This window comes from Salmo salar, chromosome ssa07 (assembly GCF_905237065.1).
Source record: "Salmo salar chromosome ssa07, Ssal_v3.1, whole genome shotgun sequence".
NCBI lineage: Eukaryota > Metazoa > Chordata > Actinopteri > Salmoniformes > Salmonidae > Salmo > Salmo salar.
The window spans coordinates 27,792,146-27,817,755 of record NC_059448.1 but is presented as its reverse complement, the minus strand read 5'-3'; the positions used below and the strand labels follow the sequence as shown (position 1 = coordinate 27,817,755).

Sequence of the window (25,610 nt, the reverse complement as noted above, 5' to 3'; positions counted from 1 at the left end):
CTTTAGTCATATGCATGTTGTAGAACCTCTGTACAGTATGACATTATACATGTATCTTCTCAAGAGTAATGATATGAGAGGTTACAGTATAATCATATTCATGCTCTGTTTCAGATGTTTGGTGCGACTGTGGCCAACTCCGGATCCCAGAGACACAGCCAGTTTGTGCAGGATACAGAGGACATGATGGTAAACAAACAATCATCAGCATTCACATGAATTGATATTTACCTTCTTCCTTTCAAATGTATTGGAATCAATGTAAACACATCTTAAAAGTGATTTCATAGTTCCTTATTGTGGCAGGTTATTTCCTTTCAGTGTGTTATGTAAATATGCTCTTTGACCTCTATGCTGCTGGCTATGCATAGACTCACTCGAATGCTGTAACTAAAATACTACTTCTTACACAAATGGTTATTTAATAGCATTTTTTTATTATACAACAGACCGTTTATTTCTCTATTTCAAAAAACATGTATCCCCGTCACACAAAGCTGTTGAAATACAAGGTAACTGTCGTGGTGGCCCACGTCCAAAGCTGCACCTGTTGTTGTTTGTCTGTCCACAGACGTTTGGATGCTTTGCATTGACAGAGCTGAGCCATGGCAGCAATACCAGAGCTATGAGGACCACAGCCAAGTATGATCCCAGCACACAGGTGGGTGGGACACAGTTCACCGCAAGGCCTCTGACTCCATTTAGAACAGTATTTTATTCTATACTGAATATTGAATTATTTCATCTGTAGATTTTGAATGTGTCAGTCTCCTTTTTTATTTTATTGCCTTTTGTTTGTATCTTGCAATTCAGCTTTTAGCTGTGTATGTATACACGACCAAATAAACCTATATATATTATGATCCTTAGTCTGTACTAAGAATACACTATACTCAAATGAACTCTCTCTTTCAGGAGTTTGTGATCCATTCCCCTGATTTTGAGGCTGCCAAGTTCTGGGTGGGGAACCTGGGGAAGACGGCTACACACGCTGTGGTGTTCGCCCAGCTATACACCCCCGACGGAGCCTGTCACGGCCTGCACTCCTTCATAGTTCAGGTACAGTGAGCTTATTTAAATGAACCTTTTGCATACATGTACTACTTTTTGTCCTCAGAGTTAGCAATCCTTTATGATTTCCCAAAAACAAATCACAAAACGAATCTTAGATTTTAAAACTAAAATATGCTTCTACTGTCTTTGCTGGTGAAACTGTGATATTGTAACCTAAATGAATGTGTTTGACAGGTCAGAGATCCCAAGACTCTGCTGGCGATGCCAGGAGTAATTGTTGGAGATATGGGCAAGAAGCTCGGCCAGAACGGACTGGACAATGGGTAAGTTCAATACCATATGTTTTATTGCGAATAAAACAATGTATTTCTCATCATCACACCATCATCACACTATGGCATTCAGTCAAAATGAGCACCAGTAATAATATTACTGTAATATTACTAAAGAGAGTAATATTCATTATGAACTTTGGTGGTGACACTCCGCAAGACCACCAGAGGGCACTTGAATCCTACTTTAAATTACTATAGAACTTCCACAATGTCCTGTGAAACAGACATTTCAACCATGAGAATGTTCTTTTTAATGAATGTTTTAATATTCTCTCCCAGGGTGTGCAGGATTTCTACACTACCAGTGCTTAGAATTAGGCTGTACTGTATACATCACCACACTAACTATAATTTGAAATGTATTCCTAAGATAGGCTCAGACTTTTGTGCATGTCTTTTGTTTCCCGTACCAGGTTTGCGGTGTTTCACAAGGTCCGAATCCCTCGGGAGAATATGCTGAATAAGACAGGTGATGTCACCCCCGAAGGACACTACGTCACACCTTTTAAGGTGAAGAAACACACACACGCATGAACACCTTTTGTTCCTCTCTGGAAAAAAGATATAAGGAAGGAAGTAGAAATCACATTTTTACAACTAACTATGATCAAATATATACTTTCTGTTCTTCTCTGGCTCAGAGCAAAATAGTTTGTCGTTGTAAAGTTCTAGCCGGGACTCCAACCTTCTAAAGAACTTGGCTAGACTTTACTCAGTTGTGACAGTGATGGGATGTCAAATTAAAACGTATATACAAACATTCTGGTTCGTAGTCTTCAGACAGCCACGCCTGATCTCACAGTAAAACTCTTTAATCTGTTTTTGTTCCAAACAAACATGGATGGGTTCGACCCGACACACGTGCACGCACACACACAAACATTGATGGGTTAGACAATCATGTAAAAAGAAAATACAAGGGCTCTCTGGGTTCTCTTGAATGATGGGAACTTGGCCTGAGGAGGCGTCTGAGAAAACAACTTGGCCTGAGGAGGCTTCTGAGGAAACAACTTGGCCTGAGGAGGCTTCTGAGGAAACAACTTGGTCTGAGGAGGCTTCTGAGGAAACAAATAATGACCGGGGGAGGAGGTAGGCCTTAATTGTTCTGCGGTTCGTTTCAAGTTTTATTAGTCGTATGTATGGGATACACATGGTTTACATTGTCCAACGGAATGCTTACTTGCATGTTCCTTCTCGACATTGCAACAACAATAAGACATAATAAAAGATATGAATACAAACTTAAAGTAAACGGCTCAGTAGAATAGAATAAGCATTTAAGTATAATACAGGAGTTATGATTGGATCCCCAGCAAGGCCCTGCAGGCTGGTCAAAATTGGTACCTTTTTACTGCTGGTTTAATTGGTAACTAGGAGCCTAAAGGAAGAAGGGGTGAGAAAGAAAGGGTGAGGGAAGGGTTGGAAAATGCTTCTGTACACATGAGAAATGTAAGGGGAGTGCGTCTTAAAATAAGTACTCTAAACAACCTGAACATTTTCATGATCGTGGAAGTCAACAGTAAATAGAAACATGGACTTGGAGAACTTAACTCTCAACTTTGTTAATCAGTTGATTTAGTATTTGAGTGGGATTTCCCTCTTGAATCAGATTTTAAGTGAATACTTACTTGACAAGAGTTTTACACTCTTGCATAAGCCCTATTTATCAAAGTTTATTTAAGGGCTCCCAGAAATAAGCTATGAAACTATAGAAAAACTGAAAATATTAATATTCTCAAACTCAATGTCAATCCCTCCCTCCTCTCTCTGGCCCCCAGGACCCTAACAAGCGTTTCGGGGCGTCCCTGGGTGCCCTGTCGGGGGGCAGAGTCTCCATCTCCAGAATGGCTGTGGTCAACCTGAAGCTAGCCATGACTGTAGCTATCCGTTTTTCTGCCACCCGACACCAGTTTGGACCTAAAGACGACCAGGAGATTCCTGTCATAGAGTACCAGCTCCAGGTAATGTACAGTTATGGACCTTTCAGTTGGTTCATGGTTAGGTTGGTGGACATAGGTATAAGCCAGGAGTTTTCTCCCATTTTTCCAGAGACATTCCTGAGGATATCTGTCCCTAATAATCATTCCACTGAAGGTTAAATACGTTTTCTGTGGACCCCAGAGGGGTATGCTACAAAGCAGGATCAATAAGTTAGCCAGCTAATTTGCCTAAATATCCAGAAATAACTTTTTAGAAATATTTACTCAACAACCAAAAACACATGCATTTAGCTTTCTTAATAAATCAGAAAATCAAAAGTAATTTTGTTTCTTAAAAATACCCTGTTGTGGGCAGGTAGCGTAGTGGTTAAGAGCATTGGGCCAGTAACGGAAAGGTCGCTGGTTCGAATCCTCGAGTCAGCAAGGTGGAAAAATCTGCCGTTCTTGAGCAAAGCAATTAACCCCCAACAATAACTGCTCCCCGGGCGCCGATGTCGTTGATGAACGCAGCACCCCGCACCTCTCTTATTCAGAGGGGTTGGGTTAAATGGGGAAGGCACATTTCGGTTGAATGTATTCAATTGTGCAACTGACTCTGTATCCCCTTCCCTTTGTCTGGTTGCAGCAATGGCGTCTAATCCCATACCTGGCGGCCGTGTACGCTCTGGACTACTTCTCTAAATCCATCTTCGGGAACTTTGTGGAGTTCCAGATCGGTATGATGATGAAGGACAATAGCGACAGACAGGTAAAGGGGGGGGGGGGACCGAGGAAGGGAGAGAGAGAGACAAAAGAATAAATTGGGAGAGCGAAAAAGACATACACATACACCCATAGTTAGTTCTGTGCGGTATGTGTTTTAACTAGGCGGAGCTGGGCAGAGAGATCCATGCCATCTCCTGCTCCAGTAAGCCCCTGGGTTCCTGGACGGCTCAGAGGGGTATCCAAGAGTGCCGTGAGGCCTGCGGAGGACACGGATACCTGGCCAGTAAGTCACACACATAATAATAAAATAATAAAACCCTAGCCCCAACCACAACCCTAACCCTAGCTTCATGTCCACATCCTGGTTCTACCTAACCCCAGCCTCAACCCTAACCCTAACTTCATGTCCACGTCCTGCTTCAACCCTAACCCCAGCCTCAACCCTAACTTCATGTCCACATCCTGGTTCAACCCTAACCCTAACTTCATGTCCACATCCCAATTCAACCCTTGCCTCAACCACAACCCTAACTCTAATCCACATCAAATCTGTCTCCTAATAATGATGCTGGATGTTGACTCCCTTGTAGTGAATCGTCTGGGGACCATCAGGGATGACAACGACCCTAACTGTACATATGAGGGAGACAACAACGTGCTTCTGCAGCAGACCAGCAACTACCTCCTCAGCCAACTACATGCCAAACAACAAGGTTAGTATTAACACAGGAACACTTTGTTTCATGGTCTGGTTCTAAATGCTTTATAAACCATTATGGAACTGCTTTGTAAATCATTACATATCAGTTTCAGAGAAACTGTGAAATCCTAAAGACCCTGGGGGCAGCTCATTATTTGTATGCTATTGAAATATTTTGATTTTACGCATGAGATTGTAATGTTAACTGTTTGTCTCACTGTTTCATGTGCTGGTTTTGTTGTTGTTTTTGTAGATGGAGTGAGGATTGTTGCCACAACTAGCTTATAAACTGCTTATGAATGTCTTATAAACTATTATTTGTTCGTTGTAGATGGAGTGAGGATTGAGTCTCCACTAGAGTCTGTCAACTTCCTGGAAGACTTTGACAGCATTCTGGAGACCAGGTTCACGGCAACGTCGGTGGAGGAGTGCATGGACTCTGCAGGTAACAACACACACACACACACACACACACACACACACACACACTTGTCTCTGCAGGTACAACACCCACAACTCTCTCTAGTCACTACTCTGCTCCGTGCAGAAATTGCCTATGGCCAGTCAGTTATGTAAGATGCCCAGTGTTATTATACTACTGGAAAGCGCTTTACTGGAAAGCTATTTGTCATGATGCCAGAGGTAACACCCACTCTCCAGTTGTCACATCTGGTAGAAGGCAAGCAAGGCCATGCTGACCCTCTGAAGGACCCCATTCCTCCGCCAGGGCAAGCTGCCCCTGGAAGTGCCTGTTTAAAGCCCTCACAAAATCCCCATCTTTTCTATTGTAATATAGATCAACCATAGCTTTTAATTATAGAGGGCTGGAACAAAATTATCTACATTTAAAAAGCAATCTAAACATACGCAAATAGAATGTGTTGAATCAAACACAGATACCGCACACACACACACACACACACACACACACACACCGGCTTCAGCTGTGTTTTGCATGCTGCTGTGAGACTGAATGAATGCCCTTCCAAGGTAAAGCCGTCCAGACAGCCTCAGTATCAGAGGGGGAACAGATGATGTGAACCTTGGTTAAAGCCTCTTTCCTCATATGGCATATATATATATATATATATATATATATATATATATATATATATATATACATACATACATACATACATACATACATACATACATACACACACACACACACACATACACACATCACACACACACACACACACACACACACACACACACACACACACACACACACACACACACACACACACACACACACGCAAAGCCTTCTCTTCCCCATCTGCAAAACATCTGGTCCATTTATTGACATTATACCACAGAGGGTGACTCGGGCCGCTGGTCGACGAGCGACCGAGGTCTACTCTGCCACCTAATTGACTGAATTGGAACGAGAAAGGGGGAAAATAAAGGCAGACATTTTGTGTACCGGATCGGTCACTGTCTGTCACCATCGTACTGTTTGTGTTGCCACAGTGAAGGCCAAGCAAATGCGTCTGTCTCATAAGAAGGAGTAGGTGGAGTAACGTTCAAGACACGTGCAGGTGTGCTTCAGTTGCTTCCAACACTGTTGTGTTAACTGGGTTGGTTGCTAACGCACGCTGGTGACTTACTGTCATTGTTATAGAGATGGTCATCTCGTCCTGTTATGATGGGATGCGCAACCTGTGCCGTTCGAATGAAGTCGCCCGACAACGGCACCACCACAGTACTCCCTAAAGGAGTATCTCATTCTCAACATGTTGATGACCAACTTTTGTTCTTATTTTCTCTCCACCAATTTGATATTTTTACTCCTTCAAAAGTGAATTATGTTAAACTTGAAAAATGAAGGTTCCTGTAAACTAACATCATCTGAACACTAAATCGTAAACTCTAAAGCTCCCCAATTAGGGCTGACCCCATTTAGTCGACTGGTTGATTGTAGGCTGTTGGTTGACCGAGATTTCTGTAGTCGAGCAGTGACAAAACAAATGTAATATCATGGTGTACAAGACGACACCTATCTGATTCGTCCTGAGTGGACTGATCCATTGTGGAGGGCGTGGGGATGGCACAGTCCATCAGTCTATGACGTGCCACTGAAATTGTATATGGTTATATTACATAAGAACAATGGTGCAACACTAATAAAAATAATATCATTTTATAACAAATGCGCTTTCTCCCTCCTTGGGTAGCGGTCGCTGTCCACGGTTCTGAAACACTGCGCTGTTGAATTGCCGTCTTTTCCTAGACCATGTTGCTATGTGCATAATAGCAAAGTTAACCAGCATATTAGTGTTGAGAACAATGCAGCAGCAGAATGAGGAGGTGAGAAAACAGCCCTTGCCTTATTGTCTAAGAAAAGTGAAGAGAGAGGAAACCCGAACTTAATTAGGTCTATAATCAACAGCCTAACTGTTTAATGTGCCTGGCTTTATAAATCATCCATATATATATCTACAGCAATAATACAGATTCTGCTTCTGTTGACTGTTTTGAGTGTTTGTTTATTAGCCTAGTGTAATAAAGTCTTTACCCTTTTAAAAAATATATATAATAACAGCCTCTCTGGTATTATTTATCATTTATTTAGTGTTTACACTTCCAAATAGTAACACTTTTTCTTGATCTCCTTGTTATTATTACAATTATTATGATCATCATTATAATAATAGGTAATAGGTCATTATCATTAGTAGGCTTAGTTTAGCAGGCTTGTTTAACCACCATCGAGCTGTGGGCCTAAGAGCACATCCTGTTTAGTCTTAATACCATAACTTACTTAGGCCTATTTTTCAATACTTCTATAGGCTACTGTATCAATCAATCATTCATTCGTTCATGTCATCACACAGCATAGGAGTCACTCATGATTTGAAATGCAATCTGGCATTTTAGTTTTAAAATAAAATAAAGTGAGCCTTGAATAATTGGCTTAAACAATAAATAAACCGTTCCATTTTAGGAAATGTCATTCACGAATGAATGCAACTATTTTTAGCCTTTGCTGTAATAAAAGGTTAACAAAAAAATACCGTTACAACAAACTCTGGTGTGCTTATACTTTATTTTGTGTTGTTTACAATGTTCCAAATGGTCAGAAAAATTATATTGTAATCTATACAGCACCTGTTTGGCGCACACAAATCGTTCTGAACGGTTATTCAACTCGGATTTCCAACTCGGCAACTCGGGCTTCATTCTAGAAAACTTGGGAACCAAGCTCAAGTTATCAGTGTGGCCCAATCACCTAGACATGTTGAAATACTGTATCTTCACACCGAGAATAAAAACCACCAGGCTTCGGTCATAACTGTCAATCTATTGGGAAAAAAATAAAGAATTAGAGGGGACAGTTTGGAAAAAAACGTATCCCATCTGAATTGTCCTGGAATAATGGACATTCTGGAGTAATAATTACATAATTAAATCTAGTAATACTAGTCCCGTGCGAATAGGTATTTGGGCATATGCATGCGATATATACACGTGTCACCTAAAGAGTGCAAGGGTTGAAGGAATAGGGAATGTTTTTCCTAAACAAATGAGGGATTTCGGTATTAGAACTTTTCAGTCCGAAATAGCTGGAATTATATTGCAGCTTCAGCAACACGGACAACACGATAAACACTGTTGATATTCTGTGGTGGTCGCTGCAGCAGGGAGGAGAGAGATCGACCGGGTGCTAGGCACAGTCACTCTGCTGTCTATTTTTAACACAGCGCAGCAAGTCTTAGCCCGGCAGGCACGATCAAATCAAATTGCTGGTCGGACTCCCTCTAGTCAGTTGTCTTAATTATTTAATCAAACCGTGTGCTTAAAGCATCAGACAAGCTCAGTGAATATAGTTGATTTGATAAAAACACATCGGATGTGTCAATACATGGAAAAATACAGGTTTAATCGATTGGTTGAAAGAACAGATGACTCTTGGTCGACAAAGATTTTGTTTTTTTCTGGGACAGCCCTATCCCCAATATTCTCCTGTTATAAGTCTTTCCTTCTCTGACCCTTCAGGGTTCTCAATGTCTCTGGTTAGTGTGTGTGTTCCTGCGTCTCCAAACCTTACAACCATAAAGCTTCTCATATCCTCCTAATAATCATTCCAGGATCATATGTTTGTTGTTATTCATCATCATGTTACACACTCCTCTGCATACCTTGGCCCTAGAAGCTGTGAAAACAACCATCACACACACACACACACCTGCACTCGCTCAACCCCCACTCCTTATAAAGCTAGCCCAATAAAAAATAGTGTTATCATGGTCAGAAGGATTCAGGTTAGTCACTCACTACCTCTTCTATGTGATCTGACTTTTTGATTTCTAACAGACTATGACAGGGTTGTCCAAGAGATGTTCCATGACTTGCTAGAAGATTAAGTGTATTATGATAGAGAACAAAAAGTTGATTTGATACTGTATGCATTGGAAATCGTTCTTGATACTCTTCCATAAGTTCATATTTTAAATATTACCTGATAATCTCTGAAGTCAAACTCATTTCCTTTTTAATATGCTCATATTGTAAATATTACCTGATGAAATCTGTGTTTTAAACACTAGAAAGCTTACTCATGTCTTCCATTATTTAATATTGTATATAAAATAATGGAATAAATAATATTAGTGGTTGAGATCTGTGTTTTTATGATCTGAAGCCTAACATATTTCCTTGTCTCTCTTTCCACCTCAGTGCCGTTGGCAGCGTATAAATGGCTGGTGTGTTTCCTACTGAGAGAGAGCGAGAGGAGACTGGCTAAGGAGAAGGCTTCTGGCAAGGCTGACTTTGAGGCCCGCAACAACAGCCAGGTAAATAGTACACACACACAAGCAACGCATGCACGCACACACACACACAACAGGAGGGGACTGAGTAAGGTTAGATAAAACACTGAACTACTGGTCCTCCACTTTCATCTTCATCATCACCTTCGTGATTTTATTTTAACTTTATACAGCTGTCTTGACATTGATGTCATTGCATTTCAGAAGCTGAAAGGTCCTCATAAGATACTGTACTTCTGGGCTATCTGCTTCTCTACAGGCACGTGTACCAACCAAGTGCTTCTAGAACAGTCATTAGCTAGGCTTCCATCCAATTGGCGAAAGATTTTCATGTAAATATTCGAAAACAATATGTGCATTTTCCCACCAGAGATGTTTCCATCAAATTGACTTGTTGCGGATGAAAGGTTGTGCGTCATGACGTAGTGCACATAAAAATAACTTTTGTGGTTAAATTCCCATGTACCGAATATATGGGCACATTTGCTTTTTATCGCAACAGTTTTTGTGACAAAACCATAGGTAGAGTTGAAAATGCAGTGGAAACCCATTTAACTTAAAAAAATGGTTTTGTCACAAAAACTGTTGCGATAAAAAGCAAATGTGCCCAGTTTGGTCTTGGCAAATGCGCTGTAGCCCAGGGGTTTTCAAACTGTAGTCCACACCCCACTAGGGGTCTGTGGCGGTAATATGTGTAACTCTGTGTTGTTGTTTGTGTCGAACTGCTTTGCTTTATCTTGGCCAGGTCGCAGTTGTAAATGAGAACTTGTTCTCAACTGGCCTACCCGGTTAAATAAAGGTGAATATTAAATTTGTTTGATGATCTGAAACATTTAAGTGTGACAAATGTGCAAAAAAATAAGAAGACAGAGTATATATATATATATATATATATATATAGTGCTGTGAAAAAGTATTTTCCCCCTTCCTGATTTCTTATTTTTTTGCACATTTGTCACACTTGAGGCCAGTTGAGAACAAGTTCTCATTTACAACTGCGACCTGGCCAAGATAAAGCAAAGCAGTTCGACACAAACAACACAGAGTTACACATGGAATAAACAAACGTACAGTCAATAACACAATAGAAAAGTCTATGTACAGGTGCAATTATCTGTAAGCTACTCTGACAGCTGATATATAGTACTGTGAAAAAGTATTTGCCCCCTTCCTGATTTCTTATTTTTTTGCACATTTGTCACACTTAAATGTTTCAGATCATCAAACAAATTTAAATATTACACAAAGATAACCCAAGTAAACACAAAATGCAGTTTAAGTGATACTTTTATTTAAAAAAGCTATCCGAACTTTCATGGCCCTATGTGACAAAGTAATTGCCCCCCCTTGTTAAATCATGAATTTACTGTGGTTAATCAAATTTTTTGGAAAGCTGAGTTCAATTTCACTAGCCACACCCAGGCCTGATTACTGCCAGACCTGTTGAATCAAGAAATCACTTTAATAGGACCTGCCTGACAAAGTGAAGTAGGCCAAAAGATCTCAAAAAAGCAAGACATCATGCAGCGATCCAATGAAATTCAGGAACAGATGAGAAACAAAGTAATTGACATCTATCAGTCTGGAAAGGGTTACAAAGCCATTTCTAAAGCTTTGGGACTCCAGCGAACCATGGTCAGAGCCATTATCCACAAATGGAGAAAATTTGGAACAGTGGTGAACCTTCCCAGGAGTGGCCGGCCTACCAAAATTACCCCAAGAGCGCAGCGACGACTCATCCAAGAGGTCACAAAAGAACCCACAACAACATCTAAAGAACTGCAGGCCTCACTTGCCTCAGTTAAGGTCAGTGTTCATGACTCAACCATAAGAAAGAGACTGGGCAAAAATGGCATCCATGGCAGAGTTCCAAGGTGAAAACCACTGCTGACCAAAAAGAACATAAAGGCTCGTCGCACTTTTGGCAAAAAAACATCTTGATGATCCCCAAGACTTTTGGGAAAATATTCTGTGGACTGACTAGACAAAAGTTGAACTTTCTGGAAGGTGTGCGTCCTGTTGCATCTGGTGTAAAAGTAACACAGCATTTCAGAAAAAATGAAGGTTTTGGAGGGGACTAGTCAAAGTCCGGACTTGAGTCCAAATGAGATACTGTGGCGTGACCTTAAAAAGGCGGTTCATGCTCGAAAACCCTCCAATGTGGCTGAATGAAAACAATTCTGCAAAGAAGAGTGGGCCAAAATTCCTCCACAGCGATGTGAAAGAATCATTGCCAGTTATCGCAAACGCTTGATTGCAGTTGTTGCTGCTGAGGGTGGCATAACCAGTTATTAGATTTAGGGGGCAATTACTTTGTCGTAGTGTGTTACCAATTGTTATCTTGGTGACTATGGTCCCAGCTGCCTTGAGATCATTGACAAGATCCTCCCGTGTAGTTCTGGGCTGATTCCTCACCGTTCTCATGATCATTGCAACCCCACGAGGTGAGATCTTGCATGGAGCCCCAGGCCGTGGGATATTGACAGTTCTTTTGTGTTTCTTCCATTTGCGAATAATTGCACCAACTGTTATCACCTTCTCACCAAGCTGCTTGGCGATGGTCTTGTAGCCCATTCCAGCCTTGTGTAGGTCTACAATCTTGTCCCTGACATCCTTGGAGAGCTCTTTGGTCTTGGCCATGGTGGAGAGTTTGGAATCTGATTGATTGATTGATTGCTTCTGTGGACAGGTGTCTTTTTTACAGGTAACAAGCTGCGGTTAGGAGCACTCCCTTTAAGAGTGTGCTCCTAATCTCAGCTCGTTACCTGTATAAAAGACACCTGGGAGCCAGAAATCTTTCTGATTGAGAGGGGTCAAATACTTATTTCCCTCATTAAAATGCAAATCAATTTATAACATTTTTGACATGCGTTTTTCTGGATATTTTTGTTGTTATTCTGTCTCTCACTGTTCAAATAAACCTACCATTAAAATTATAGACTGATCCTTTCTTTATCAGTGGGCAAATGTACAAAATCAGCAGGGGGTCAAATACTTTTTCCCCCCACTGTGTGTGTGTGTGTATATATGTGTGTGTGTGTGTGTGTGTGTGTGTATATATCTATCTATACAATCGAATAAAAGTTAGTCAGGAAGAATTGAAAATTCCCAAAACCAGGCATTCAGGCCACATGGCCATTGATTTTGTTATAATGTTTGAGCAGAGTAATACAGCATTAGTCATGGAAAAAAATGCATAGAATTGCAGGAAGTTACCTTTTAAAACAAAAAAAGTGTCTCAACTCCATGCCAAACTGTGTATAATTGTTGTAAATTAGCTTCAAAACTGCAACATTTTATCTCAGCTCAATATATATAGATATATATTTTTTTGTGTGCAGAAAATTACCTTTACAACGGCAACATTTTGGGTTGCCAGAGTGCCTGGGTGGGGGTCCCAGGGCAAGAAAAGTTTGAAAACCCATGCTCTAGCCAACAGCTTGCAGATACAGTGCGGGTGGGCTAGCCTACATGATGAGATTATTATGGACAAGAGCGAGATAGCCAAGCATCGATCATCACGTCACCAGAATAAGACCATCGATATTTATTGGAAAGGAGCATGAAGCTCATCACCGTGCAATTTCACCACCCTTTGAAGTTCATCGTAACTTACTTCATCTGTAGCCTTATAAACTGCGTTCTTTCTCGAGTCGTAGTGGGACGACCACACAACCTGTCATCGCGTGACTCTAAATTTACTTTGATATGATGGTTATTATATCAATATTTGCACAAAAGCCATTTCCACCGCAATTTCTCCCATAAATAATTTCACAAACACAAAAAGATCCCACCTTGTCTAGCGTATTGTTTTGTCAACATTTGGAAAGTTTACCGACAAATTTGCTGTTTCCATCAACCTGTCATGAAATGTACTCTACTCTCATTAAGGCGTTGGGTGGAAACCTGGTTATTGACATTATACAGTCACGTCTCAACTATAATAAGGTTTAGTCCAATGATCTCTCCTGATCATTTGGGTATTTTCAGTGCTTTATAATATAATATTTTACGTGGTGGCATGGTGACTATATTTCACCTCCATCAACTCTCTCCTCCCCACATAGTCCATGAAGGCAAGGCTCCCACATTCCAGTAGATACTGTTGCAGTCACAATACAGGATGTCCGAGAAGAACACACACGCACCATCACAACATGACCCCACAGCCCTGCACTCTGAATTATCTAATGGTTCTATGATATAATAACACAAAACAGATGGTTTTAAAGCAATGTTAAGACTGTAAAGATACAGCTAAGGTAGTGTGTAAGAATGTAAATATAAACAAATCTTCGTCGCGCAAGCATTATTACGAAGTTTGACAGTTTTAGCCTTCCTTGAGCACGTGTCATTACGAATCGAGGTTATTTTGGGTGTGCATGTGCTTGTTTCGTACAATGCAAAGTCAGTTGAGCTGTATTCAGTATCAGTTTATAGGCCCAAAATCCTAACTTGGGATTCAAACACACAATCTTACATAAATCAGGGTTTACTGATTTATGTAAGATTACTGAGTGCAGTCCTTTTATCTTCTGGAAAGTCTTTGATAGTCCCGGTGTGACTGTAGGAAAGGAAGTTTAGAGTAGATGAGATTGATGGCGCGGAACACTGATGAGACTGCTGGAATTTCTTATGGAACCAACATTAGGAATGTGCTGAAGTCAGGAAGACATCTGTTACCGCTGACACTCAGAGAGAGCGAGTAGGGGGAGAGCGAGCGAGAGAAAGAAGACAGAATATTTTCTGTCTTATCATATCTCTTCTCTGCCTCTTATCTTCTCTCTTCTTTAAAGGGTGCGTGTGCGCATCGCTTTAGAGCTGGGACGATAAACTGACAATTATCGACACCAACCGCTTATCATGGACATTTTGATGTTATTGTCAATTACTATAAAATAGCCTATAGGGCCCTACTAGAGAAATGTGAAGTTTGAAATTAAGTAAGCTTGCTAATATGGGTGATTTTGTTATTGCGACAATTGATAGATACAACATGAAAAGTAGTAGTAGTTGTAAGGGTAATACAAAAACAATAACTGTGGTGCACATTTAATCGTTCAATTTATCGTTATCGTGATATGGATTTTTCTCCATATCGCCCAGCTCTAGTTTGTGTGAAGAGTGAGCGTTTGCTTTGGCAACTTTCCTAGGCCAGTTGGCTCAGCGTGTATGGCCGTGGTGTTGTCCTAACCCGAACCCTGTATCTGGTTGGCTTAGAACAAGGATTAGCTAAAGACGGCTATAGTGTCAGCTCACACTTGCCTAATAACAAATGCGTTTATAACTGCTGAATCGGATCAATCAGAATGTGTTTTGACATATCTCATATGTTGCTGGCTGACTCCAGTTATTGCATGGTTATTGTCTGATAAGACTACTTCATACCAATATGGTAGGCTAATTCATGATTGCCTGCAATGAAAACCCCTCATAGGAACCGAACCCACTGCTGCTAGCAAGAGGGTTCTTTGCAACCATTCAGACAGCGAAGAACCTAGTGAAGAACCCTCTCCAAGAAAAAGGTTATTTGAGTAGAAATAGTGTGACATAGAACCATTGCTCACTTCAAAACAATTCTCAATAACACTTTTTTTCTAGAGTGTATGACCAAAACAAGTTTGAACTCCACTATGGTGCCACATTATGACCAAAGGAAGTTTGTTTTCATATTCGGTCTATTAAGTGTCAGTGTTTTTACTATTTTTCAAAAAAAAATTGTCCATTACTGATGATTACTTCACCCATTGCTATAGAGGGACAGATGGACTGACTGACCTAATAGAAGGGGGGGGGGGAGTCCACAGAGGTACAGCCAGAGAGCGATCTCATACCCACACTTGGGTTCAAATAGTTGAGCCTTTGCTTGAGCCTGGTTTGAGAGTGCCAGATGGGTAGGAGTTTGCCATTTTGGGACTTTTCCATCAGTTCCTTTGGTTCTGCTGCGCGGCAAGCTCAATCATGCTCATCAAGCAAAGCTAAAAGTATTGGAAATTAAACAAATACTATTTGAACCCAGGTCTTGTGTGAAATGACATGCAGAGAGGAGGCAGATCCAGAGTTCTCTTGTACCCAGACCAGGGGACTAGGCGGGGAACACAGCGACCTTGGCAGAGTGGTAGAGGAGTTCAGGGGCATGGGAGAGGATCTGTGTTCTCTCTGCGGACATGGAACAGGAAGGGTGGGCATCGACCAGTCAAGGCCGGACAGGGGGAGAGGCACAGACGCACAATTCAATACCAGGGCTGAGAATGGGGTTATGATAACTGGAGGGGGGTGGTGGATTGGGGTTTGTGTGTGTTTTGTTCAGTCTCACTCCTGCAGTGTTTGGAAATTGGAATCTAATAACACTGTTTTGTCTCTTGCTCTCTCTCTATGCGTGCGTACGTTTAACTAGGAATAACTTTTGTCACTTTGTGTCATTCCTGCAGTGTTAGTACAAGTAGCTTTTTACATTTCCAAACGTTGTGCTCTCTGTGTGTTTGCGTACGTGTGTGTCTGTGCCTATCCAGGTGTTCTACTGCCGTTCCTTGTCCATCGTGTACATAGAGCACACCGTGGTGCAGAGGTTCCACGACCAGACCCATGATGAGGACACACCGGCTGGTCTCAGACCAGTTCTTAAACAGCTCTGTGCCCTCTACAGCCTGTGGACCCTCAGCAACCACATGGCCACGCTGTACCAGGGTCAGGTTCATTTGAGTGCTGGCCGTCTTTCTCATTCAAGTTTGACTTCCCCATATTCATATAGGGTCTGATCTAGGATCAGTTTACCCTTTTACATAATAAAGAATAAGATAACATGGACCAGGTAGGCCTGATCCTAGATCAACACTCCTACCCGGAGACACTTGATTCATACGGCCCCTGGTCAACATCTCCCAAAGACTGTGTCCTTGTAAGAGTTGCGCACGCCTGATTATGTATTATATTCTGTGTGTGTGTGTGTGTGTGTGTGTGTGTGTGTGTGTGTGTGTGTGTGTGTGTGTGTGTGTTGTGTTCCTCCAGGGGGTTATTTCTCTGGTTGGGAGCCAGCTGATTGGATCCAGCAGGCCATCCTTACCCTCTGCTCTCAGGTCAGTTCTCATATAAACTAGGGTTGGGCGGTATCCAGATGTTCATACCGTTTCTGTACCGTACCTGGGTATACACTTGGGCATGTATGTTTAATACAGTTAAAAATACATTTTAATTTGGGGGGGGGCTGGGGGAAACAGGGATTTGGATCCAGGATGTCTCTGCTATAACCAATAAGCTTGATCTTGACATCTCGCCCACTTAGCTAGCAAGTTAACAAACCAAATGTATAGCTGGATCCCTGAGCTGGATATCATTTATTTGACACATCTTGGATTTCTTATAGTTATACTTAACTTATAGTTAGTTATAAGCAGTGGCGTAGCACGCGCCCCCCAATTAAAAAAATAAATAAATATATATATATATATATATATATATATATATTATTTTTTAAACAGTATTGCAAATCATACTGTTGTTATCTAGAGATACCTGTGTTTACGGTATAAACAGAATATTGCCCAAGCCTAACACGCACACACAAATGAGATTGGCCTAAATAACCCATTAAATGTCATGTGGTCTTGAGTTAAAGTGATGATTGATTCATATGTTTGGTTTGGAGGACTGAGGGGGATGACCTCAAAGGTGTTTATTGGCTTGCAGTGTGCTCTCTTTAGAGAACAATCACTGTGTTTGTCTGTGTGTATAGTCTTTCTGTCTCTCTCCCTCCATTCTTCCCACTAGTCCCTCTCTCCTTCTCTCCCTCTAACAGCTGAAGGACGAGGCCATAGCTTTGGTGGACGCCGTTGCCCCTCCTGACTTCATCCTCAACTCACCCATTGGCAATGCGGACGGGGAGGTAAGACAAGTCAGACGTGTGAAATGTGTCAGCGCCAGAGTCATATCTAACCCTGATCCGGTGCATTTAGAGTACATTTTAGACACCGTCACAACTCACTATACAGAAACAAAAATGGAAATATGAAAGGTTAAACTAGAAACAGAGGAGCCGAATGAGATTGTGGACCTATGGCTGCTTAACTTGCAGGAACAAAGCATTACACACACACACACATACACATACATACACACACACACACACACACACACACACACACACACTTGTCTGGTCTTACTCATTTACCCTAGTTTAATGGCTGGAGGTTAGTTAACATGACAAACTGCCAGCTCTTTAACAGAATGTATAGGTATGCATAATCCTTTTACTCATCTATTAAAACACACAATCCTTTCAGTGCTCTTCTGTTTGGATAACGAATAACACTAGACTTAATACTCATCCATTGATTAAACCATGTCTGTTTGAGTAATGCTAGTAACCTATTCATCCATGAACTCAGACAGTGCTCTTGTGTTTGAAGAGTCTGTGGAGACACAACAACAATGTATGAGACACTGAACACTGAGTTTCCACATAGACCATCACAATGGTCCAAACAGCAAAAGGTCTCAGTAAAACAATACAGAGTGTTCCGCTATTCACCTACTCTTAAAGGATGGGTGGGAACACTTTTTTTTACTGGAACAGAGCAAGAGGAGAGTTCCAGAGGCTGCTGTCGTCTTCCAGTAAACACACTGACCCAAACCTATAAACATACAGACCCAAGTGTGTCAGCCAGGAGTGAGGTTGGGGAGGGACTGTGTGTGTGTGTGTGTGTGTGTGTGTGTGTGTGTGTGTGTGTGTGTGTGTGTGTGTGTGTGTGTGTGTGTGTGTGTGTGTGTGTGTGTGTGTGTGTGGGTGTGTGGGTGTGTCCACCAGGATAATGCATTACTAAGGAGGGATGATGTCAGAGTGTGTGTATGACCTTTAACTGTGTGTGTCATCTGTTATGATTGGAGTCTGGCTTTCAAATGCTCCCCTTGTCTTTCTGGGCTCAGAAAATGGACGCTTTGTTTTCACTCTCTGAAGACTCACAGCTGCTTTCGTTGGCAGACAGTACTCACACTTGGAGATCTATGTTAATACTGGACCTGGAGAGAGTGGGATAAACATGCCTTCTGAGCTGAGTAGTAGAATAAATCTGTACAATTGTAAGCAAATCTAAATTGATCATTAATCAATATATTTATCATCATTGTTATTTAATAGTGACACTAATAGTAGAACAACAGAACAGTCACAGAAGCATGAGATGGAGTTCTGTGGTGGTAGTACTGGTAGTAGCAAGAATAGTGTTTGTCTTACCTGCTTTTGCTAGTAGCATTGCTATAAAATGTTGTTGGTGTTGCTATTAATGCATGTTCACAGGTGCAAGTTTCAGAGCAGACGTTTAACTATATTAGGGTTGTTTTATGGTGTCGTTGAAGCAATGGCATTTCCTTCCAACCTCACGCAATGGTGAGAGTCTGACCCTCTCTGCTCCCTGGCTGTGTGCTGTATAAGAAACATTTAGCTTTTTGACATTTAGCTTTAGTGTGTTTGAGACACACACTAAAAGTGTGTGGACACCCCTTCAGATTAGTGGATTTGGTTATTTCAGCCACACCCGTTGCTGACAGGTGTACAAAATCGAGCACCCAGCCATGCAATCTCCATAGACAAACTTTGGCAGTATAATGGCCTTACTGAAGAGCTCAGTGACTTTCAACGTGGCACCATCATAGGATGCCACTTTTCCCACAAGTCTGTTTGTCAAATTTCTGCCCTTCAAATTTGTCAAATTTCTGCCCTTCTAGAGCTTCCCCGGTCAACTGTAAGTGCTGTTACTGTGAAGTGGAAATGTCTAGGAGCAACAACGGCTCAGCTGTGAAGTGGTAGGCCACACAAGCTCACAGAACGGGACCACCGAGTGCTGAAGTGCACAATGTCAAATACAGGTAGCCTAGTCAATTAATTAACATCCAATCACATTAACCGTTACTCTCTCGCGGGAAACCTTCACTCAGACATTTAGAAACGAAACATGACAATTTGAAAAATAAACCACGGGAGTTTTTTGAGCGTGAATAAAGACGACTTTCAAGTACTAGTAAGATAAATATAAAAGCAACCGATACCATTAATAAGAGGGGGCTAGAAGCGTCTTATATGGTGAGCTACCGAGTGGCTAGGACAAGCAAGCCCCATACTATTGTGGAGGACTTAATTCTTCCTGCTGCCGCGGATATGGCTGGGACAATGCTGGGGGAAAAGGCCCAAAAAACTGTACAGACAATGCCTTCATCAAACAACACTGTTTCACAACGCATCAGTGACATGGCAGGAGATGTTTTGAAACAATTACTGCTTCGCATACAAGCCAGTGAATTCTATGCGTTACAGCTGGATGAGTCAACAAACGTGGCGGGCCTGGCACAGCTCCTGGTATATGTCCGTTACGTTGATGGATGGTCAATTAAGGAAGACATCCTCATCTGCAAACCACTGGAAACCAGGACAACATGAGAGGATATTTTTAAAGTACTGGACAGCTTTGTGACATCAAATGGACTTTGGTCAATATGTTGGTATCTGTACTGATGGCGCAAAAGCCACGACAGGGAGACATAGTGGAGTGGTAACGCGCATGCAAGCGGTTGCTCCCGACGCCACTTGGTACACTGCAGCATCCACCGAGAAGTTCTGTTGACTCATCCAGCAACAGCGCCTCTTCACCCTCAGGAGGCTGAAAAAATGTGCCTTGTCACCGAAAACCCTCACTAACTTTTACAGGTGCACAATTGAGAGCATCCTGTCGGGCTGTATCACCGCCTGGTACGGCAACTGCACCGCCCACAACCGCAGGGCTCCACAGAGGGTGGTGCGGTCTGCACAACGCATCACCGGGGGCAAACTACCTGCCCTCCAGGACACCTACAACACTCAATGTCACAGGAAGGCAAAAAAGATCAAGGACAATAACCACCCGAGCCACTACCTGTTCACCCCGCTTCCATCCAGAAGTGAGGTCAGTACAGGTGCATCAAAGCTGGGACAGAGAGATTTAAAAACAGCTTCTATCTCAAGGCCATCAGATTGTTAAACAGCCACCACTAGCACAGAGAGGCAGCTGCCTACCTACAGACTTGATATCATTGGCCATTTTAATAAATGGAACACTCGTCACTTTAATAATGGCACTTTAAGAATGTTTACATATCTCGCATTACTCATCTCATATGTATATACTGTATACTGTATCCTTCACTATTCTTTACTGTCTATTGCATCTTTCCTGCTCTGTCACTGCTCATCCATATATTTTAGACTTATATATTCTCATCCCATTCCTTTACTTGATTGTGTGTATTAGGTTTTGTTGTGGAATTGCTAGATATTACCTATTACTGCTGCACTGTCGGATCTGGAAGCATAAGCATTTCACTACACTCGCAATAACATCTGCTAACCATGTGTATGTGACCAATAAAATTTGACTTGATTTTGCTGCCAAGGGAATGCCTGAAAGACGAATTGGACACTACAGTGAAAATGGTTAACTTTGTTAAAGCAAGGCCCCTGAGCTCTCGTGTTTTTTCTGCATTATGCAATGATATGGGCAGCGACCATGTAACGCTTTTACAACATACAGAAGTGCGCTGGTTATCAATGGGCAAAGTATTGACACGTTTTTTTAAATTGAGAGACAAGCTTAATAAAGTTTTCTTTACTGACCATAATTTTCACTTGTCTGACCGCTTGCATGATGACGAGTTTCTCACACGACTGGCCTATCTGGGTGATGTTTTTTTCTCACCTGAATGATCTGAATCTAGGATTACAGGGACTGTCCTCAACTATATTCAATGTGCTGGACAAAATTGAGGCTATGATTAAGAAGTTGGAGCTCTTTTCTGTCAGCATTAACAAGGACAACACACAGGCTTTCCAGCGCTGTATGATTTCTTTTGTGTGCAAATGAACTCAAGCTTACGGACAATGTCAAATGTGATACAGCGAAGCACCTGAGTGAGCAATTACACAGGTTCTTTCCCTAAACGGACGACACAAACAACTGGATTCGTTATCCCTTTCATGCCCTGCCTCCAGTCCACATACCGATATCTGAACAAGAGAGCCTCGTCAAAATTGCAAAAAGTGGTTCTGTGAAAAATGTTATTTAATCAGAAGCCACTGCCAGTTCTGGATAGGGCTGATCTAGAGTTTCTTGCCTTAGCAAATCACGCTTTTAAGACACTGATACCCTTTGCAACCACGTACCTATGTGAGAGTGGATTCTCGGTCCTCACTAGCATGAAAACTAAATACTGGCACAGACATAGACTGTGTGGGAAATGATTTAAGACTGAGACTCTCTCCAATACAACACAACATTGCAGAGTTATGCGCATCCTTCCAAGCACACCCTTCTCATTAACCTGTGGCGAGTTAGTCACCATTTTTGACGAACAAATAAGGTTTTATATGTAAGATGGCTAAATAAAGAGCAAAATGATTATTTGTGCCCTGGTCCTATAAGAGCTCTATGTCACTTCCCACGAGCCAATTGTGACAAAACCCACACTCATTCTTATGTTTAATAAATGTGTTGTATAGTGTGTGTTTGTGGCAGGCTTACAATAATGGAAGAAAAAAACAACATTTGAGAGTGCGCTGACCCTGGTGCTAGAGGGGGTACGCAGCTGGAGGTTGAATGTTTTTGAAGGGGTACTGGACGATAAAAAGTTTGGGAACCACTGATGTAGTGTATTTGGTTGACTGTATATTAGGTAGAAACACATTCTTTTTTAATTACATTGACATTTAGCTTAACACGATCCAGAGACTCATAACAAATGTGGAGCAATGTAGATCACCACGACAACACCCACCCAAACCCATATCAAGTGTGGGCCAAGAAGTACTAACTACTACTGTACCGGTGAGGTCAGTGATATAGTGCCTGTGTCACAAATGGAACTCTATTCCCTTTTATAGTGCAATATTTTTGCCAGGGCCCAGTGCACTATATAGGGAATAGGGTGCCATCACCCTGCAAACATTGTGTGAGTGACTTGACCATTAAAATTACATAAGTCATGCATTGTCCAATCAACACCCTGCCTGAGGTGTTGCCGGGGAAACAGTGCTGGAGATTGAGCCCAGAAGCACAGGGGATTTCTAGAACTTCCTAGAAATTCTTATAGAATGGGGTTGGAAGCATTGAGGGGAATATACAATAATATACAGTACTATATGTATATCTATAGCTAGAAGATAGGGGTCAAATGTACCTTGAATATACTGAACAAATGGACCATAATGATTTGTGATGACAACAATAGCCCTGAGCACATACAATATTAGTGTCTGCATACTTGACTTGTCATAAAGGCCTTATAACAATATAAATTATTAACATAACATATTGTAATCATTAGTGTGGTCTGTCTCTAACCCCCTGTTGTGGTCAGTAAATCATAGAGATCAGATAAGACTTAATGCTTCTTCTCACTCCTGTGTTGTACACACTAAACATAAATATAAAAGCAACATGTAAAGTGTTGGTCCCATGTTTCATGGGCTGAAAAAAGTTCCACGACATGTTCCATATGCACAAAAAGCTTATTTCTCTCAATTTGTGTGCACAAATTTGTTTACATCCCTGCTAGGGAGTATTTCTCCTTTGCCAAGATAATCCATCCACCTGATGTGTGTGGCATATCAAGAAGCTGTTTAAACTGGATGATCATTACGCAGGTGCGCCTTGTGCTGGGGACAATAAAAGGCGACTCTAAAATGTGCAGTTTTGTCACACAACACAATGCCATATATGTCTCAAGTTTTGAGGGACCGTGCAATTGGCATGTGGACTGCAGGAATGTCCACCAGCGCTGTTTCCAGATAATTTTATGTAAATTTCTCTACAATAAGCCGCCTCCAATGTTGTTTTAGAGAATTTGGCCGTATGTCCAACCGGCCTCACAACCACATACCACGTGTATGGCGTCGTGTGAGTGAGCGGTTTGCTGATATCAACGTTGTGAACAGAGTGCCCCACGGTGGCGGTGGAGTTATGATATGTGCGGGCATAAGCTACGGACAACGAACACAATTGCATTTCATCTTTGGCAATTTGAATGCACAGAGATACCGTGAAGAGATCCTGAGGCCCATCGTTGTGCCATTCATCTGCCGCCATCACCTCATGTTTCAGCATGATAATGCACAGCCCCATGTCACAAGGATCTGTACACAATTCCTTGAAACTGAAAATGTCCCAGTTCTTCCATGGCCTGCATACGCACCAGACATGTCACCCATTGAGCATGTTTGGGTTGCTCTGGATCGACGTGTACTACAGCGTATTCCAGTTCCCGCCAATATCCAGCAACTTCGCACAGCCATTGAAGAGGAGTGGGACAACGTTCCAAAAGCTATAATCAACAGCCTGATCAACTCTTTGTGAAGGAGATGTGTCGCACTGCACGAGGCAAATAGTGGTCATACCAGATATTGACTGGTTTTCTGATCCACGCCCCTACCTATTTTTTTAAAGGTATCTGACCAACAGATGCATATCTGTATTTCCAGTCATGTGAAATCCATATATTAGGGCCTCATTTATTTAAATTGACTGAGTTCCTTAAATGAATTGTAAGTCAGTAAAATCTTTGAAATTGCTGCATGTTGCATTTTATATATTTCTTCAGTAACTCCTATGTTGTGACCCAAATGGTACCCAAATCCCTTTTTATAGTGCACCACATTTGACCAGAGGAGCCCTCCAGTGTAGGGAATAGGGTGTCATTTAGGACACGGACATACTAGCCCAGCTGTGACTGTCTTATCGAGATACTGTATACAGCCACCTATGTCAAATCACCACATTGGTAACGTGTGTGTGTGTGTGTGTGTGTGTGTGTGTGTGTGTGTGTGTGCACAACATCTCAATCATAAACCTCAGTGTTTTTATAAATATTGTCTCTTGTCAGCGTTACTCAACCAGCTCTTCTCAGAAACATCTCAGTTCATAACATAACAAACCTAGTTTAACACAGCTATAAACATAATGCTTTGTACAGTTTCTGAATGTGAAAGGTGGTTTTTGTGGATGTTTGTGACATTAAGTATGTCCGGTTTGTTAGTGATCAATATTGGATAGACGCGAGGGGATTAGCAATAGGCTATGGCATTTTTTTCGTCACTTCCCTTTGAAAGCCATTCTTTGTCCCGACATACTAGTTAAATAAAGGTCAAAATAATAATATTGTGAGCAATGCATGATTAAGATTAGTTGATTTTGACCTTTCATAATTTTGCTTGTAATGCCAACAGTTCTTCAAGTTACTTGCCCCAATTACACACAGCAAACCGCCACTAGGATTCCAGCATGTTACTAAAAAAGAACAAATCATCAATCCAAACAGTTTGAAATCTTGTCATAGTCACACAAAACACTTCGTCCTGTCAATTCTCGATGGTGTTGTTTTCCTGTGTTCCAGCTCTATAAGAACCTGTGGTCCACGGTGATGCAGGGGAACAAGGTTCTAGAGCGCCCGTCCTGGTGGGCAGAGTTCACCTCAGACAAGCCTGTGGTGGGTTCCCTCCGACCCAAGCTGTAGGTTTGTAGATCACGGTTCTAGAGTCCTCTGTTCCCCAGTTAAACCACCCAGTTTCATCAGCCCAGAAGACAACAAGAAGAGAAGCCTTCAGATTAGATGGATCTCCTTCTCCTCACTTTGAAATATGAACTTTGTATTATCAGATATGAAATTAATGACATATTGGGCCTTTTTAAGAGTGTAGAGGCAATGCAATTATAAACCACTGTCTTCCTCTGAATATGGTAAAGAATGATAATCAACTATGTTTGTGGTAATTGTTGGAATCAGTGCCTATGACGGGAAGCACTCTAAAGAGAAGAGATTATGTTCAAGTACATTTGTTAACACGTTTCAATAGATTTGATGCCAGCTTCTTGATATGATTATGTATCTAACACTACATAAGGTTGTCTGTTATGTATAATTAATGTAACTATAAATTCATGTAATGTGATATTTGTGAAATAGAGCTTATTTTGATTGCCAAATGATGCAATGAGGCCACGTATATACTTACCACACATATAATACTGTGGTAATATATACATGTAATAAATTGTGCACATTTTGTAAAATAATGACTGAATAAAGGGTTTGTAAAATAAACAAAATATTTCTACTAATACAAATA

At 41.5% G+C, this 25,610-nt stretch overlaps 1 protein-coding gene across 3 annotated transcripts in view; it reads left to right on the top strand.

Moving 5' to 3' along the window:
* The window catches only part of acox3 (acyl-CoA oxidase 3, pristanoyl), a 27,504-nt gene extending 1,894 nt beyond the window's left edge, over positions 1 to 25,610 (top strand). For 2 of the 3 annotated variants that reach the window (XM_014207108.2, XM_014207109.2), the window contains exons 4-18: positions 115 to 189; positions 572 to 661; positions 916 to 1,059; positions 1,249 to 1,337; positions 1,763 to 1,859; positions 3,128 to 3,310; positions 3,915 to 4,037; positions 4,157 to 4,277; positions 4,585 to 4,707; positions 5,026 to 5,139; positions 9,375 to 9,490; positions 15,982 to 16,156; positions 16,478 to 16,545; positions 17,265 to 17,351; positions 24,878 to 25,610. In XM_014207108.2, the coding sequence (XP_014062583.1) occupies positions 115 to 189; positions 572 to 661; positions 916 to 1,059; positions 1,249 to 1,337; positions 1,763 to 1,859; positions 3,128 to 3,310; positions 3,915 to 4,037; positions 4,157 to 4,277; positions 4,585 to 4,707; positions 5,026 to 5,139; positions 9,375 to 9,490; positions 15,982 to 16,156; positions 16,478 to 16,545; positions 17,265 to 17,351; positions 24,878 to 24,997 (1,725 nt within the window). In that variant the 3' untranslated portion in view covers positions 24,998 to 25,610. The remainder of the gene's footprint in view (positions 1 to 114; positions 190 to 571; positions 662 to 915; positions 1,060 to 1,248; positions 1,338 to 1,762; positions 1,860 to 3,127; positions 3,311 to 3,914; positions 4,038 to 4,156; positions 4,278 to 4,584; positions 4,708 to 5,025; positions 5,140 to 9,374; positions 9,491 to 15,981; positions 16,157 to 16,477; positions 16,546 to 17,264; positions 17,352 to 24,877) is intronic. The other variant, NM_001165353.1, reaches the window with a different exon arrangement.